The sequence below is a fragment of the Mandrillus leucophaeus genome, unplaced genomic scaffold (assembly GCF_000951045.1).
Source record: "Mandrillus leucophaeus isolate KB7577 unplaced genomic scaffold, Mleu.le_1.0 Scaffold103, whole genome shotgun sequence".
In the NCBI taxonomy this organism is placed as follows: Eukaryota; Metazoa; Chordata; class Mammalia; order Primates; family Cercopithecidae; genus Mandrillus; species Mandrillus leucophaeus.
This window is the reverse complement of record NW_012098432.1, coordinates 511,462-528,463: the sequence shown is the minus strand read 5'-3', so window position 1 is coordinate 528,463 and position 17,002 is coordinate 511,462. Positions and strand designations below refer to the sequence as shown.

The 17,002-nt window shown below is 36.7% G+C and overlaps 1 protein-coding gene across 5 annotated transcripts in view; it reads left to right on the top strand.

Annotated features, from left to right (window-relative positions):
- PTGER3 (prostaglandin E receptor 3 (subtype EP3)) overlaps nucleotides 1-17,002 on the top strand; it is a 211,258-nt gene that overhangs the window by 26,545 nt on the left and 167,711 nt on the right. For all 5 annotated transcript variants that reach the window (XM_011977632.1, XM_011977660.1, XM_011977624.1 and 2 more), the window contains exon 2: nucleotides 9,696-9,875. In XM_011977632.1, the coding sequence (XP_011833022.1) occupies nucleotides 9,696-9,875 (180 nt within the window). The remainder of the gene's footprint in view (nucleotides 1-9,695; nucleotides 9,876-17,002) is intronic.

Genomic DNA, 17,002 nt, shown 5'->3' with positions numbered 1-17,002 from the left:
AATCTTCTATTTCTTTTAATAAAAATACCCCCACCCCACTACACACACACACACACACACACACACACACACACACTCTGCTGACATACACCAAAGCTTCATGAATCTAGTCCCTTGTTCTCATACACTGTCTTCTAACTTTGTAATTTTTCTCTTTCCTCCATTTACCCCTTGGAGTTTTTTTTGAAGAGGAGTTTGACTTTTGTTTCACACCTATTTCCTGTAGGTTTTAATTCTTTGCCAAATGAAATCATTTCATTTTCCAGCTTTGCCCCAAAAATCATCTGTAGAAAAAACTGTAGAAGTGTATGCAGAGGCCATCCAGTCCAGCCCCACTGCTTACTAGTAAATGTAATAAAGTTCAGAGATAAATGACTTTTCTAAAGTTGTAAATGATAGCAGAACCAGCAATATAATTTACTTGATTCTTAATCCATTGTTGTTTTAAAAAATCTTATAAAATGACATAGTAGTAAAGATGAAATGGCATAAATTCTAGTAATTTTTTTTAATGTTTATGAGCTGTTTATTTGTAATGTTTTCAGTTTAAATAAGGCAGGGAAAGCTTTTGAAACAGTAGTCTAGGATCCAGAGATGACTTGACAACTGGAGAACAGGTGTAACTAGATTGTAGAGATTACAATTGTTTCTTAATCTGCAGTGAAGTTTCTTCCTATGCAAATCCTTCAAATTATGTAATTAACTAGTTTAAAGGGCCTAGACTCGTTTTAGTGTATTATGATGAAATACACTTATCAAATTATAGGGGAGAATTTCCAGTCAAGCAGGTTATTCTCCCATAGCCTAACAACAGAGAATTATGGAAAACAAAACATCACAGATAAAAATTGGCTTGTGAGGAAACTTCTCTTAAACACTTGCATTAGGAATAAACTGCACATGCAGAAACACCCCAGAATTGAGCCTAAGGGCAGCTAACCAATTTATTTCCTCCCCCAGAAATTAATTTTTCTGGGTTTCTTCATTTATCATCTTTAGTAGATATGTGCGGCCCACAACCCAAGGCACTTTTAAACTATGAAGTACTAAAAGATTTTTAAGTGTGTGATTATAAATCCTGCTGCAATAGAATAAAATCCAAGGATGGAATATTAAAACAGCCTTCCTGATTAATGCTTTGAACACTTAAAAGAACATTATCACTGGGGAAAGGGTAAATCATTTTTTTCTTTTAGGATGGAACAAGGTAATTGTACTTGACAGTAGGCAGGGATGGTGAATTTAGAGATCACTGATGTAGTTGTGTTCCTAGTTATCTCAAGTGCATAAATAGCTCTCTATATTCCTGCTGATAACCAAGGGAGAGCTCTGCTAGAGGGCCTGGGAGAGTCACGTGGAACCCAGGGAAGGGGCTGACAGAAGAGCTGCAGCTCTGTTCAGCTAGAATTGGCCTCACCACTCCCTTGACCAGATCATTTGTTATATGAGGCTGTTTGAAAGGAGAAATAGTGCAGGGTATATGTGTGTTTGCTAAAACCAGTAAATAGCCTGTCTGTTAGCTGAGCATCCTGCTTTTTCTTCGTCTCCTCTCCCTTGTATGATAGAATTGGACTAATAGGAATAATTAATTCTACCAGAAATCTACATATTCATGCCTAAGGTTTTCTCTCAAAGTCTAAACAGTCTCAAAAATATTTGCAAACACATACACAAAACTTATAATCACTGTGTAGCTGCTTAAATATAAAGACTCAACAGATGGATGCTAAGTTGAATTTATGTTCAAAATTGGATGAAGAATTTGGAGCCCCACTTTCATCTCTGCTGCCATTTGGAAATAGCAGTAGCATGCTCACTGTTTCTAATTCCGATTATCTCTGTATTGCACATCTCATGATTTCTGGGAAAAGCTAGAGTGTCTCTCCTCATGTGCCAGCTACTGCTTATAGAGCTTGTTTTTATAATTTCATAATCATTGCATTCTCAGTAGGAAATTTTAGCGTACTAAACAATGTAAGGCATATGAAACCTATATTTGCCTCATAACAATAATTTTAAATTATTAGCCTCACAAAAATTATTTTTCAAATAATCAAGGAAGACTGTGTAAAATGACTGAAGTATCATTTTAATAATTAATTTTGTGAATTTTCCTGATCATAAATAGTTAGAGAAATCCAATTCTTTATTTTATAAAGAATATAAAAACATAATTTAAGTGAGTTTTTAGATAATTCTAGACCAGGCCTAGAACATTTTCTAGAGGATGGTAAGTGGTTAAATATATTTAACTATTGGGTGGGGTAAAGCACTGAAAAAGAGAAGCAAAACTTTTCTAATAGTTTATAAAAAGAGGGGAAAGGGATTAATAAGCTTTTTTTTTCATAAAGCCAACTGAGTTGAAAATATTAATTGTATACGTTTTAGTCAAACACATTAACATCTAACTGATGCCACTAGAATAACAGGCATTCGATTTTGCATGTTGTAAATTTAGAAACTGAGATAATTTAGACAGGAGTTAGAATGAAGTTTACTTTTACTTTATTCATTTATTTTTAAGTTTCCTAAGAAAGTAAAATATTTAAACAAGCTTCCTAGGCTATTTTATCTATGAGAATGAGAAAATCATTTTCAAACTCATTCCTTCCATTCCTCTTAACATTGGTTTAGAGCTCAGTGTGTGGGCATATTTGTTTTCTACTGCTGCTGTAACAAATTATTGTAAGCTTGGTGGCTGTATTAGTCCACCTGAGACTTGCTATAAAGAACTACCTGGGGCCAGGCGGTGGTGACTCATGCCTGTAATCCTAGCACTTTGGAAGATCGAGACGGGTGGATTCCCTGAGCCCAGGAGTTTGAGACCAGCCTGGCCAATATGGCAAAACCCCATCTCTACTAAAATACGTAAATTAGCCTGGGGGCACATGCCTGTGATCCCAGCTACTTGGGAGTCTGAGGCACAAGAATAACTTGAACCCGGAAGTGAAGGTTGCAGTGAGCCAAGATTGCACCACTGCACTCCAGTCTAGGGAACAGAGCAAGACTGTCTCAAAAGCACATGGTTCTGCTGGCTGTACAGGAAGCATAGCTGGGGAGGCCTCAAGAAACCTGTGATCAGGGTGGAAGGCAAAGAGGAGGCAGACACACCTTCACATGGCGGAGCAGGAGAGAGAGCAGAGAGGAAAGTGCTATGCACTTTTAAACAAGCATGTCTCATGAGAAGTCACTCACTATCATAAGAACAGCAAGGGGGAAGTCTGCCTCCATGATCCAGTCACCTCCCAACAGGCCCCTTCTCCAACACTGAGGATTAGAATTGGACATGAGATTTGGGCGGGGACACAGAACTAAACCATATCAGTGACTTAAGAGCAACACACATTTCTCTCTCTCTTTTTTTTTTTTAATTATACTTTAAGTTCTAGGGTATATGTGCACAACGTGCAGGTTTGTTACATATGTATACATGTGCCATGTTGGTGTGCTGCACCCATTAACTCGTCAGCACCCATCAACTCGTCATTTACATCAGCTATAACTCCCAGTGCCATCCCTCCCCACTCCCCCCTCCCCATGATAGGCCCCAGTGTGTGATGTTCCCCTTCCCATGTCCAAGTGATCTCATTGTTCAGTTCCCACCTATGAGTGAGAACACGTGGTGTTTGGTTTTCTGTTCTTGCGATAGTTTGCTGAGAATGATGGTTTCCAGCTGCATCCATGTCCCTACAAAGGACACAAACTCATCCTTTTTCATGGCTGCATAGTATTCCATGGTGTATATGTGCCACACTTTCTTAATCCAGTCTGTCACTGATGGACATTTGGGTTGATTCCAAGTCTTTGCTATTGTAAATAGTGCCGCAATAAACATACGTGTGCATGTGTCTTTATAGCAGCATGATTTGTAATCCTTTGGGTATATACCCAGTAATGGGATAGCTGGGTCAAATGGTATTTCTAGTTCTAGATCCTTGAGGAGTCGCCATACTGTTTTCCACAATGGTTGAACTAGTTTACAGTCCTACCAACAGTGTGAAAGTGTTCCTATTTGTCCACATCCTCTCCAGCACCTGTTGTTTCCTGACTTTTTAATGATTGCCATTCTAACTGGTGTGAGATAGTATCTCATTGTGGTTTTGATTTGCATTTCTCTGATGGCCAGTGATGACGAGCATTTTTTCATGCCCGTGTGTCAGCAACACGCATTTCTCTAACTGTTCTGTAGACTGGAAGTCTGATGGATCTCACTGTGCTAAAGTAAATGTACCACAGGGCTCCATTACCTTTTGAGTCTCTGAGGGAGAAGTGTTTCCTTGCCTTTTTCAGTTTTTAGAGGAAGCCATCTTCATTCCTTACTTCCTGCATCCCTTCCTCCACCTTCAAAGCCGGAGACACTGTCTATCTCCCACCATTCTTCTATAGTCATGTCTCCCCCTGGCCAGAGCTGGGAAAAGTTCTCTGATTTTTAGGACCCTTGTTTTTACATTGGGTCCGCCCAGATAATCCAGGATTATCTCCCCACGTCTAGGTCCTTTACTTCAATCACATCTGCAGAGTCCTTTTTGTCTTGTGTGGTAATGTATTCACAGATTCCAGGGACCGAGAAGTGGATATATTTGTGTGTGGCGGGAGGCGCGTTATTCTGCCTACTATAATGGGAGGTAGTATTCAGCTCATAGGATGATAAGCCAGGCGGCATCAGAATATATTAATGTAAATATATTTATTTTAAGTAAATTCGGTGTATAATAGTCCATATTTATCAAAGAAGGGAATAATCATCTGCTTTCTTTAAATAAAAGACTTTCATTAACATCATTTGAAATGTTTTATTTATTTTTTTATTTATTGAGATGGAGTCTTGCTCTGTCGCCCAGGCTGGAGTGCAGTGGCATGGTCTCGGCTCACTGTAAGCTCCGCCTCCTGGGTTCACACCATTCTCCTGTCTCAGCCTCCCGAGTAGCTGGGACTACAGGCGCTGGTTACCACGCCCGGCTAATTTTTTGTATTTTTAGCAGATACGGGTTTTCACCGTGTTAGCCAGGATGGTCTCGATCTGCTGACCTTGGCCTCCCAAAGTGTTGGGATTACAGGCGTGAGCCACCGCGCCCGGCCGAAACGTTTTTATATACACACAATTTTTTTTTTTTTTTTAGCCCGAGTCTCACTCTGTCGCCCAGGCTGGAGTGCAGTGGCACAATCTTGGCTCACTGCAACATCCGCCTGCTGGGTTCAAGTAATTCTCCTGCCTCAGCCTCCCAAGTAGCTGGGATTACAGGCACACACCATCATGCCCGGCTAATATTTGTGTTTTTAGTAGAGACAGGGTTTCACCACGTTGCCCAGGCTGGTCTCGAACTCCTGGGTTCAGGGCATCCATCCACCTCGACCTCCCGAAGTGCTGGGATTACAGGCGTGAGCCACCTGGCCTGTGTACATACAATTTTAAAATTAAATTATATTGTTTAAAAGTAAATTATTGTTAAATAGCAATAATTCCATTGCCTTCCACAAGTCTGCATATTTCAAATAATATAACAACAAAACTTTATATATAAAAGTATCATCTATTCTGTTTTTTTCACTTAATACTTATATATACTATTTTTGAATTGTTGTTTTATTAAGCTTTACACCTGATGTTGGAGATGTATGTATTTACAATTTCTTGCTAGTATATATAATGCTCTTCTGAACATTTATTTATTGTATAGCTACTATTTGCTTTTATTGGATAAATCATTTGGAAAAATTCCTGTGAAAGAAATTCCACAGGAGGATTGCATGAAGCCAGGAGTTTGAGATCAACCTAGTTAACATAGTGAGACCCTGTCTCTGTAAAAAATAAAAATATTAGTTGAGTGTGGTGGCATATACTTGTAATCCCAGCATCTCGGGAGGCTGAGGCAGGAGGATCATTTGAGCCCAGGAGTTCAGGACTACACTGAGCTATGATTGCACCACTGCACTCAAGCCTTGGTGATAGAGTGAGACACTATCTCAAAAAACAAAACATGAGTCAAGTCCCAGAGCTTGAGTTTGCCTTATAAGACAAAACTGGAAATTCCCATCGGCTTTGCCAGGGATTCGTTTAAGAATAAAAACTGTGACCAAATAAGACAAAAGGGAAATGGCTGGAGACCAGTGTCACACAGCCTTGTAAGAATTTTGGTGTATTATTTCCTCTCTGTCTGTCTGTCTGCTTAACCTGCTCTACCTGCTTTTTTGTTATATACTTGTATTTTTGAAATAAAATTGAGTATACATGAGCAGAATTGGCAGTTCCAGAAATCCTATGACTCAGCTCTCTTTTCCTGTTGACTTATCAATACTAGGACTAGTCATTATCAGCTTGGTGGAAAAAGACACAGAAGATGGGGAATTAAAAGAATCAAATATTTACTTACTTCAAACTAATATAGCCAATTACATCTTTTATCTCACAATAGTAGTCCATTTTGCCAACAAGAGTAGATGTATGTGTTTATAATTTCTTGCTAGTATATAACAATTAATTGCTAGTTTACAATTTCTTGCTGATGGTTAAGTGTCCTTTTTCCCAAAGCAAATCAATTTCAGATATGTTAGTACTTCGTTCAATTGCTTGTAGTCAAGTTCAGTAACCTTGGAGCCAGGTTCCTACGTGTTGATGTTATGCCCACTTTAAATCATAGAGATGTTATGCCCACTTTAAATCATAGAGACCCACCTTTTCTTCCCTCATACATCCAAGTTTTTGAGGGACATGTGGATGCCTGCTAGTACTGTTTATCTGTTTATCTACTACAAATATGTGTTTGTCTCTCTCTCTGTCTCTCTCTCTCTCTCTCTCTTTCTCACACACACACACACACACACACAATTGTAGGCCTTCAGAGGACAGTGTGAAAGACTCAGATGGTCCTGAAGGACATGGAAATCTCAGAAGTAGAAATGAATACTAGGATTAAAAGTGTTCCAGAAGTAGAAAACAGAAAGAATAAAGGCCAAGAGGGAAGAAAGAATAAAGGGATATTCTAGACCAATGGACTATAGCTAGAGTTTGGAGTCTGTGTAGGCAGTTAGTGGGAGACAAAACTGGAAAGAATAGTTTGGGCAGTATTGTAGAGGGCTTTGAACACCAGAGTTAAATTTCTGTTTGATGGACAATGGGAAGACATTGATGATTTTCTAGTTAGAGAGGATTTGATCACAGCTGGGATTGGAAGCTACACCTGTGATGGGCAGATATCTGTATACACCATCTTAGTCTGCTTGGGCTGCCATAACAAAGCTGTAAACTTGATGGCTTAAACAGCGGACATTTATTTCTCACAGTTCAGGAAGCTGAAGATTCTAAGATCAAGTTGCCCTCAGATTCAGTTTCTGGTGAAGGCCCTTTTCCTGGCTTGTAGACTGCTGTCTTCTTGCTGTGCCCCACATGAAGGAGTTACCTGTGGGTTCTTCACCCTCTTCTTATAAGGATGATAATCCCATCATAGGAGCTTTCATGACCCTATCTAAACCTAATTACCTCCCATAGGCCTCACCTGCTAATACCATCACATAAAGGGTTGGGGCTTCCACATATAAACATTCAGTCCGTACATGTACCATCTGAGTGTCTGTTATAACCATAATTCAAATGAGAGGAAGATCTGAACAAGGATGAGTGTGAAGCAAGAGCAAAAGGCATTGCAGAGGATGAGGAAAAGAAGAGTTCTCCGACTCTGAAATATTGAGCCAGGGTGAGTGTAACAAAATGCTATCATTGGAGTTGTGGTTAAGTGGTTAGGGATGTTTTGGATGCTCAGGGATGTTGAATTCAATTTAAGTGATGTGACCTGAGGGCAGAACATACAGATAAGTGTAAGCCTCGAGAGAGAGATTAGGTTCAATAGAAATGTACCGTGAGCAAAAAAAACACAAGCCACATATAATTTAAAGTTTTCTAGTAACTGCATTTTTAAAAAGTCAGGACAAACAAGTGACATTAATTTGAATAATATATTTTTAACACAACATATGGAAATATTAGTCCATTGTGTAATCAACATATTCTAACATTTCAATGTGCTTTGGCTATATGTCAAGTACTCAAGAGTTGTATAGGTCTAGAATGGGAAACTTAGGAGCCAGTGACAAAGTCAGCTAATTTCTTTGCTTGGGAATGCGAACCCACGTTTGAGTTGTTCCTGCTTTTTTTGCTGTTATGAACAATGCTGTTATGAAATAGTCATATACACAACTCTTGATGCAAGAATTCTGGATAGTATATTCCTAGGAGTTGTACCTCTGGGAAGTAGCAGGTGAAATAGTGCCAATTTGTTTTTTTCCTTTCTTTCTTTTTTTTTTTTTTTTTTTTTTGAGACGGAGTTTCGTTCTTGTTGCCCAGGCTGGAGTACAATGGCACGATCTTGGCTCATTGCAACCTCCACCTCCCAGGTTCAAGCGATTCTCCTGCCTCAGTCTCCCGAGTAACTGGGATTACAGACATGCACCACTACGACCAGCTAATTTTGTATTTTTAGTAGAGACAGGGTTTCTCCGAGTTGGTCAGGCTGGTCTTGAACTCCCGACCTCAGGTGATGCACCTGCTTCGGCCTCCCAAAGTCCTGGGATTACAGAAGTGAGCCACCGTGCCTGGCATGCCAATTTGTTTTCTAAGATGGTTGTTCCAGTTTACACACCCACTAATAGTGTGTAAAAGAGTCCTCACCTTATTCCACATCCTCAGGAACAGTATAGTCACATTTCTTCATTTTGATCAAACTAGAGAGTATAAAATTGCTTTGCATTTGTTGTAATTTGAATGTTTTCTGATGATTAATAATTTTGAACATTTTTCATATGCATACGAACATCTTTTTCATTCAAATATAAATACATATTATGTAACTCATACACTGTCACTTGTGTGTTGTATTATATATTCCTTCAAATATAAAAATCTGTTATCTCACAAATACTTATTGAACATCTGCTATCTGCTACATATTGATCTAGGCACTTGGGGAAAAAAATAGCCCCAAATTCCTGCAATCATGGAGTTTACATTGTGTAGTATATATTGGGTGGGGGCAAAGAAAAGTAAAATACTGTACATCATATGGTGTTAGTCTGGCTCATCCATTTCACCTCATTCAGTCTTGGGTTCTGCAAATGTAAGAAGGAGGTGGTAATACTACCTGTCTTATGATGTTTATTAAATACATATGAAGGACTTGGCACCATATCCAATAAATAGTAAGGATTCTGAAAATGCTAGTGGCAATAATAATAATAACAACAACAACAACAATATTATTATTTCCTCCTTTCTTGCTTCTACTTTTTCTGCAGTATTTTTTTAAATTAGAACTACTGAAAATTTAAGATTAACATGTTTTTGTTATTGTTGAAGTATTGGCTCTCATTTGGGTGAACTTGTGGTGTTTTCTGCAACAAGACATGACTTTGGCTCATTTTGAGATGTGTTATTTTCAAGCTTCTTAAATTCCAAGAATCAACAGCCTGAAGACATGCATGTTTCAAAAAGCTACATCGTGTTTAATAGCCAAAAATGTGGGGAAATACCTAGAAATGTCTTGTATAATTCAGGACTGTGTTATCCGAGTATAAATGTTGCTTGAATTAATCATTTCAATCCAACGACCAATTTATTGAAAACCGACTGCGTGCAACGTACAGGGTAGAGGAGATGCATATGACCTTATTAATCTTTGAAACAATTATTTGTCCCCCTTTCTTAGATAATGATGTTGAAAATGATCTTCAATCAGACATCAGTTGAGCACTGCAAGACACATACAGGGAAGCAGAAAGAATGCAACTTCTTCTTAATAGCTGTTCGCCTGGCTTCACTGAACCAGATCTTGGATCCTTGGGTTTACCTGCTGTTAAGAAAGATCCTTCTTCGAAAGTTTTGCCAGGTAGCAAATGCTGTCTCCAGCTGCTCTAATGATGGACAGAAAGGGCAGCCTATCTCATTATCTAATGAAATAATACAGACAGAAGCATGAAAGAAAACACTTAACTTGCATGTGCACAGCTTTTGGTAACAAATATCGCTAAACCTTACTGTGAATTTAGGCATCTCTGGCATGCCACTGTTTATGCATTGAAGTGAAATTTTTGGTATAAAGCTAAATGGTCTTAGAAGCATAGAAAATCCCTGTGTGCCAAAAGTAGTGAAACACAAACAAAGGAAAATATATTAATAACAGTCTAGTGTTTTTGTTGAGTCTGCCATTTGTAGCTGAATATGTGATTAATTATGTGATGAAAACATTTTTTATAAATGATCTTGGTCTATCGGGGAGCGGGGATAGTTAATATTCCAGTACACTGAATACATGAGGAATTTAACCACATATATCATTGAAGACAAGGGATAGCAGTTTGTTTTTATTCAAAGACATTGCTGTGTTCTCTTTCATTGCCTCTCTCACTTTCTGTCACTTTTTTCCTCCTTACATTAAAAAAAGTTTAATTACAGTTAAAAATGTATAATGTGTTTATAATATTCATCAATACTGTTATTCAAATATTGCTCAATATAGCAAATTAACTCCTAACCAAACAAAGTTTAAGTTTAGTTGGATTGATAATTAGATTTACTTTTTATCTGAGTAAGAACCAATTCCATTTGTTTGAAATATGGAGTTTGTGACTACACAAATTGCTAATTATTCTTTCTTTTGAATATATTTTACATTTCTATGAGCCTAAGGAAGATTCATAAAACTGACCTACGGGAGTTGTGAAGTGGTTTTTCAGAATGCTATGTAAGGACAGATTTGAGCACTAACTATAGGTACTCTGAATATATAATTTCCCTTGATTTTTCACCAAAAGTGTTCCCCAGTCTTCGACTCATTACATTCCACTACTGAGTCCAAAACAAATAAATATTTTGAAGAGTCAGTGAATACTTTCCATTGTTTGGCCTATTTATATAAGAAAATTAATAACATTGACCCTTCACAGCTCTTCTGCCTGCTCCCCAAAGTGGCTCTATCTAAATATTTATTACTAAAATGTTTTTCCTACAGTCCACATGAGTACAAACCTCAATAGCTAAGCCTGACATATTTGTGCACCAGTCGATCACTACATTAAGTTTTGGGAATTGCACTTCTTAGAAATGTCTCCCCACCAAACATAGTAATCCTGTATTTACGCCTGCACAAAGCTTGTCGTATTCTTTGGTGCATTCATTTTGTAAACCCATTAACTTTTTATTGCAAAGATTTTCATTTGCAGTTTCTTGTACTGCTTTTCTAGTTTTTTAAAAGCTTGAGATTTATTTATACTTCTTGTAGTAACTGCATGTTTGCGTGTGTGTTTAGTGGTCATTTGGTAAAGAATTAATTTCGGTAGGTGCAATATGTCTTATCAGATTGATATATACACCAGCCTATGTCATCGGGACTAATCATTTTAAATGATCATGTCAAATTGAATTTGGAGACAAAATCTGCTGAGAGTGCTTATGTAATTCATGATGGTTCTACTAATCTAAATTTTGGAAAAGATAAATAGACTATACTAAAACCTCTCTATGCCATAGAATTGGATTATCCCATGGGTCAACTCATTGAGTATAAGACAAAACTACCTACTTTTTTTCAAAAGTGCACTTAAATCACATAATAAAGAGGCTTTACCTGTTGGGTGGTCCTGTGACCCTAAGTTCTAATCAGATAGACACAGAGGCAGTGTAGATTTGAGTGGCATGAGCATGATTAAGTTATTCCTTCCAGCATCTAGTATAACACCTGAAATATAGAAATTGTCCAATAAATATTTATTCAGTGAATCAATGAGCAGAAGTTTGCCAGAACAGTACACATTGTCAAGGCACATACCATATGATTGAAGTGCTTCATGCCATTACAGTCCATCAGGCTGATAAAGTGAATTATTTCTTATTTAATTACAGAAATATGAATTTACCTTCAAGGGTGCAGTGTCATATTGCTGTAAAACAAAGTGCTTTATTTATACTAATAATTTAGGAGACCGATACTTACAAATGATAGTGGACATTACTACCAAAAGAATATCACTTTTCATCTAACCACAAAAATACAGAAAGCCAAAAAGCCTGAAACTTATTCTTAACTGCAAAATAAATTCCTGCCCAGGAGATACATTTTAGGAGGGGATGAATAGCAGCTTTTGTGGTTTTTTTTAACAAGCTTGAAAGGGAGGTGGAAAAGAAAGAAATTAGGTAAATGGCATATGAATTTTGTTATCTAGACATTCGTTAGTCCGGGGAAACCTGATAAAAAATGAAAATCCCAAATGATTTCAGCCTTTTTGTGATGGCTGAGGTTAGATTTCAGAGATGTACAGAGACTAAGGCGGTGGTTAGAAAGAGGATATACGTAGTCACAGCAGAAAGACGTGTCTAAGTTTAATTTTATTGGCTTTCAAGTTCACTCATGTATACTTAGTTTGTCCATACATATGTCTAATCAGGAAAAATGCATGTATAGATTATGACATTCCTGAACTTTGAAGTATTGGTTAAAGGACAATTAAAGGCCAAGAAAACCATGTTGGAAGAAGTAAGCGAATGAAATGTAGAAATATATGTAAAATTAGCAAGTGTCAATTTTACCAAGTAGTGTTTATTTTCCAAACAATGAATTTATATACTATGCTGAGTCATAGATGAGAATGATCACATGTTACTTAATGAGAGCAGTTTACTTTTCAAATAAAATAGCTATGATGAATGTCTTAAAAGTATCTTGAAGTTGAAGAAACAAAAATGAGTTATCTCAATATTTACCAAATTAACCTAGTGCTGTATATATCCCAAGATATTTTAGGTAAATGTAAGTGTTTAATCATGCCAGATTTAAACTAGTCTGAAATACAAGGTATACATATATTTCCACTTACATTTCTTTATTTTATGAAACATCTCTTGACCATGTTGCAGAAAATAATTGCAAAACCTCATGTAAGTTAACTACGAAAGATCCTGTGAGCACATTGGTGTTGAGTGACAGACAAACTAAAAACTGGCAAATAGTATTTTAATAAGGGGGTCACTCTGTGGCAGTATTCTAATATTGGATTTTCAAGTAGATTAGGCTTTTTATTTATTCACTGCTTTTTATAATTTTGTTCTTTTTGACTCCAAATTATTGGTCAGCTTTCAACCTTCTCCACATCAGCAATCATTTAATAGTTCTTTTGGTTGAGATCAACTCAGAAAAAGAAAATAGAAAACTTTTGTTCTTTGAAATTTTAGACATGCATAATATCTATTTATTTTCATAATTTAACCCCAAAAGCTTCTTCTGCAATACACAGGATTCTAGGAGCTGAATGACATGGGGAGCCTACAGAGCATTTATTATTACAAACATGCAAAAAGCTTAACTTGAAGAATTAAAATTTCTATCTTTTATATATATAACAAGTACAAACCATCAACAATGACAAAATTTAACAGCTGCTTGTTTATTGCTTGTTTTATATGTTTATATACCTCAAAATCTGTTAAAACGGAGGTCTAAAAAATGTACAGAATTGTGCAACTGTGGCTTAGTCCATAAGACTTTTCTGAGTTGCAATAAAGTGCTGACACAAAGTGACAGATGTCTGTGATGTTTCATGACATAGGTTATGATTGAGCCAATTTACAAAATTTAATAACCAACCTAAACTCACATACATATTTGTTAAGAAGCTGACATTAGTTCAGTATTGTAAGGAAACTAACTAGGTGGTGATGATGATAAATGAATTAGGAGAAACATTTTATTTGATATGTTCTCTGTTTTGTAATTCCTAAAATGAAGATTCTATTTAAGGGTTATAATTTATACAAGTTTAGTCATATACCATTACGTTATGATACCATAAGCAGAGTGCATTATGGTTCTCTAGAAATATAATTCAATCAGATACGTATCATATTCATTTATATGTCACACGTTTTCTTCACTGAGAATAAAAATTATCTTATTTTCAGAAGCTTTGTATCAATCAGCTTCATATAATAAGCAACCCAGATATCTACTGGATTACATATTTCTTCATTTGAAACTACACTGTTTTCTCCTAGTCCCCTTGACTCTACTGTGCTTATCCATTCTTTCACAGAAAGTAACAAACATATTTCCTGTTGGTGAGGCTGGGATTGTTTTTAAGAGGAGAGATAATAACTTCATATTTTTAAAGTGCCAGTACCCTAATATGTGAAACAGATCAGATTCTGTTGTGTAGTAAGTCTGCTTTGTTGAAGAATTTATTATGGGAGTAAAGATGAGAAGGAAAGAGATCACCATTAGAAACAAGTCAGCCTTTTCATGCTTTTTTGAGCAATTTGGAGATGATTCTACTTCTCAAGTTATTATCATTCATGCATCTCCTCAATACTATTGTTAAATGCTTTAGAATTAGAATATTTTAATCCTTTAATTAAAGTGAGCCAAACATCTAGGCAAAAACAGTCAATCATCAAACTTTAATAGGAATTCAAATATAGATTCCTTATACAGTTTTCCATGTCTGTAGAAATCAAAGCTGTAATGTAAAGCAGGGGGAAATGCATATGATTTACTAACACACTTCAATGTTCTACTTTTGAAAGGACTGTCATGTGGGTGGGGCAGAGAACATAGAAAAAGATATGATGGAAAACCTGTCCATTTTCTACCTGTTAAACTTCATCATTTTGCGCCAGGCCCTGGAAGCAAAGAGAGGAAGGGGCTGATTGCATTTATCTTTGAACACTTGAGCATCAGTAGGACAAACTACTGAGTGGCCAGGGGTCTTGTCTGTCAAAGCAAATGATAAGTTCACTCAGGCCATTATTGGCTGCTGAACTTTCTTCCTTCCCAACTTTCTTCCTCGAAAGAGAAAAAAATAGTTTGCCTTCTTGCTCTCCTTATCAAATATTTTTGTACAAATAGTATAAGCCTGTTTAAGCAAATCAATTAAAATAGGCACTGATTATTTTGATCTGTTTGTAACAAGTGGATGTAAGTACTATTTACATGGTATGCCTAAGGAGGAGCTGAAATCATTGGCACTCTAATCCATATTGTAAAGATCAGTATTGAAAGAATAGTGTTCTTCACCTCTCCTCCACAGCATCCATCCCTATATACTTGATTAAATGGAAAAGTCTATTTTATCACCTCTATGTAAAGTTTCATGGGTAGTTATCGTCAGTGTATTTAAATATATCTTCTAGTATGTTTTAAAGGCTGGTCTTCAATACTGTGGAGACAAAAAAATAAAGAGCCTCTGAAAATACATTAGACTTTTGTTGCCATTCAAGCCATAGCTAGTATGTGTATTTAATAAATGTGTATTATTTATGTCATGTTTGTCAATGGAAAATAAAGTTGAATGTTCTGAAATGTCCCTGTGTTTTCTTCCTGATGTAAACTCATGTCAGGAATATATTACTTATACCTATGTTAAGTATTTTGCTGAAATCATATTTGATGTGCTTTGTCATATAATAGCACAATGTAATGCAACAGCCCCATGCTATCTGGAAAAATTAGATCATTTTGTTTTATATTCCATAATCATGTATATAGCAAATTATTGTTGATTTAATATAAATCTGAGAGTTGCTCTTTTCCCTTTTTCAACATGATGTTCCTTTGTTTTATAATCTCAAGAGTATTGTTCTTAACACGAAGTGCATTTATAAATTATTCTAAGCTTAGCTATTCCCCTTTCTTGTGGATTTTGGTGTAATCTACAGGCAGCCAAAATAAGAACTGTCCTTGCTCGTAGTCCAACCCTTTAATTGACTTGTGCCTGAGTATCGGTGGGAGCTGAGTATTGGTGGTTATGAATACTGTGCTCCCCAGCTATTTGTTCAAGTACTTATTGAGGTCACTATTGGTCTTCCTTCTTCAATGAAGGGAGAAACTCTGTGGAATGGAGACTGCAAAGTCAAGCTCATTAAAAGTATCCTTCTTTCTTCCTGAGAAAAGGTATCTAGGGAGAATTCTGTCCCTGGTTCCTCTCATGCAGGGGTTCTAGGTCTAGGACCAGATCTTATTATCTCTAAAATCTTGATTCTTTAGCATTTCAGGATAGGCAGAGATTCATTAAAGTAAACAAAAATCATAGCTAAATAAGAGAGATAAGAGAAATAAATTGTAGTGTTCTATACTCCTGTAGGATTACTATAGTTAATGCTAATATACAGTTTCAAATAGCTGGAAGGAGGCTATTGAATGTTCCCAATACAAAGAAATGATGAATGTTTGAGATGATGTTGATGTGCTAATCACCCTCATCTGATCACTATACATTATATGTATCAAAATATCGCTCTGTACCCTGTGACTGTCTACAATTATTATTATTAAAATAAATACTTAAATAAAATTTAAAAGTCATTATGACTAGTATGGCTATGGCTGACCCAAAATTTCCACCATCATGCTGGTAAACCTACAGGCCATGGGGTGAGACATTCCCCAGTTTCATGTCCTCAGAGGTCATGGGGCCAAATGTCCTTGGGGCCAGTGTGCTTGCTGGTACTAGCCTTGAGTAAATTCATTCTGGATGGATGTTGGTCATGGAGAATTTAAGTCACTTCTCCAAGCTTGCTCTTTCCTTCAACATATATTTATTGCATACTTATTATGTGCCAAGCTCTGGTAGGTACTAAGACCCAAGGATTAATAAAAACAGCAAGTTCTCAGTGAATTTATAACCTGGTAGGGGAACAGGAAATAATCAGAGCTGCAATTAGAGTAAGCACATGGTATCATGAGAATACATGGAAACATAATGCTAACATGAGAAGTGTTCCTGTAGAAGGTGACATTTAATCTGCATTTTGGGGAAAGGAATAGTTGTTAACCTGTAATGAAAGGACATTGTAGGACATTTTTCACTTCACTCTGTCCAAAGCATTGCAATTTCCAAATCTGTCAAATGGGCTAAACTTTAGTGACCCTATGGGTAGTGTGGGTCTAAATAGAACCTATCTATATAACCTCTTACGGTCATCAAAGCGGCATGGCTTTAGGGCAGGGTTTCTCAACCTCGGCACTAT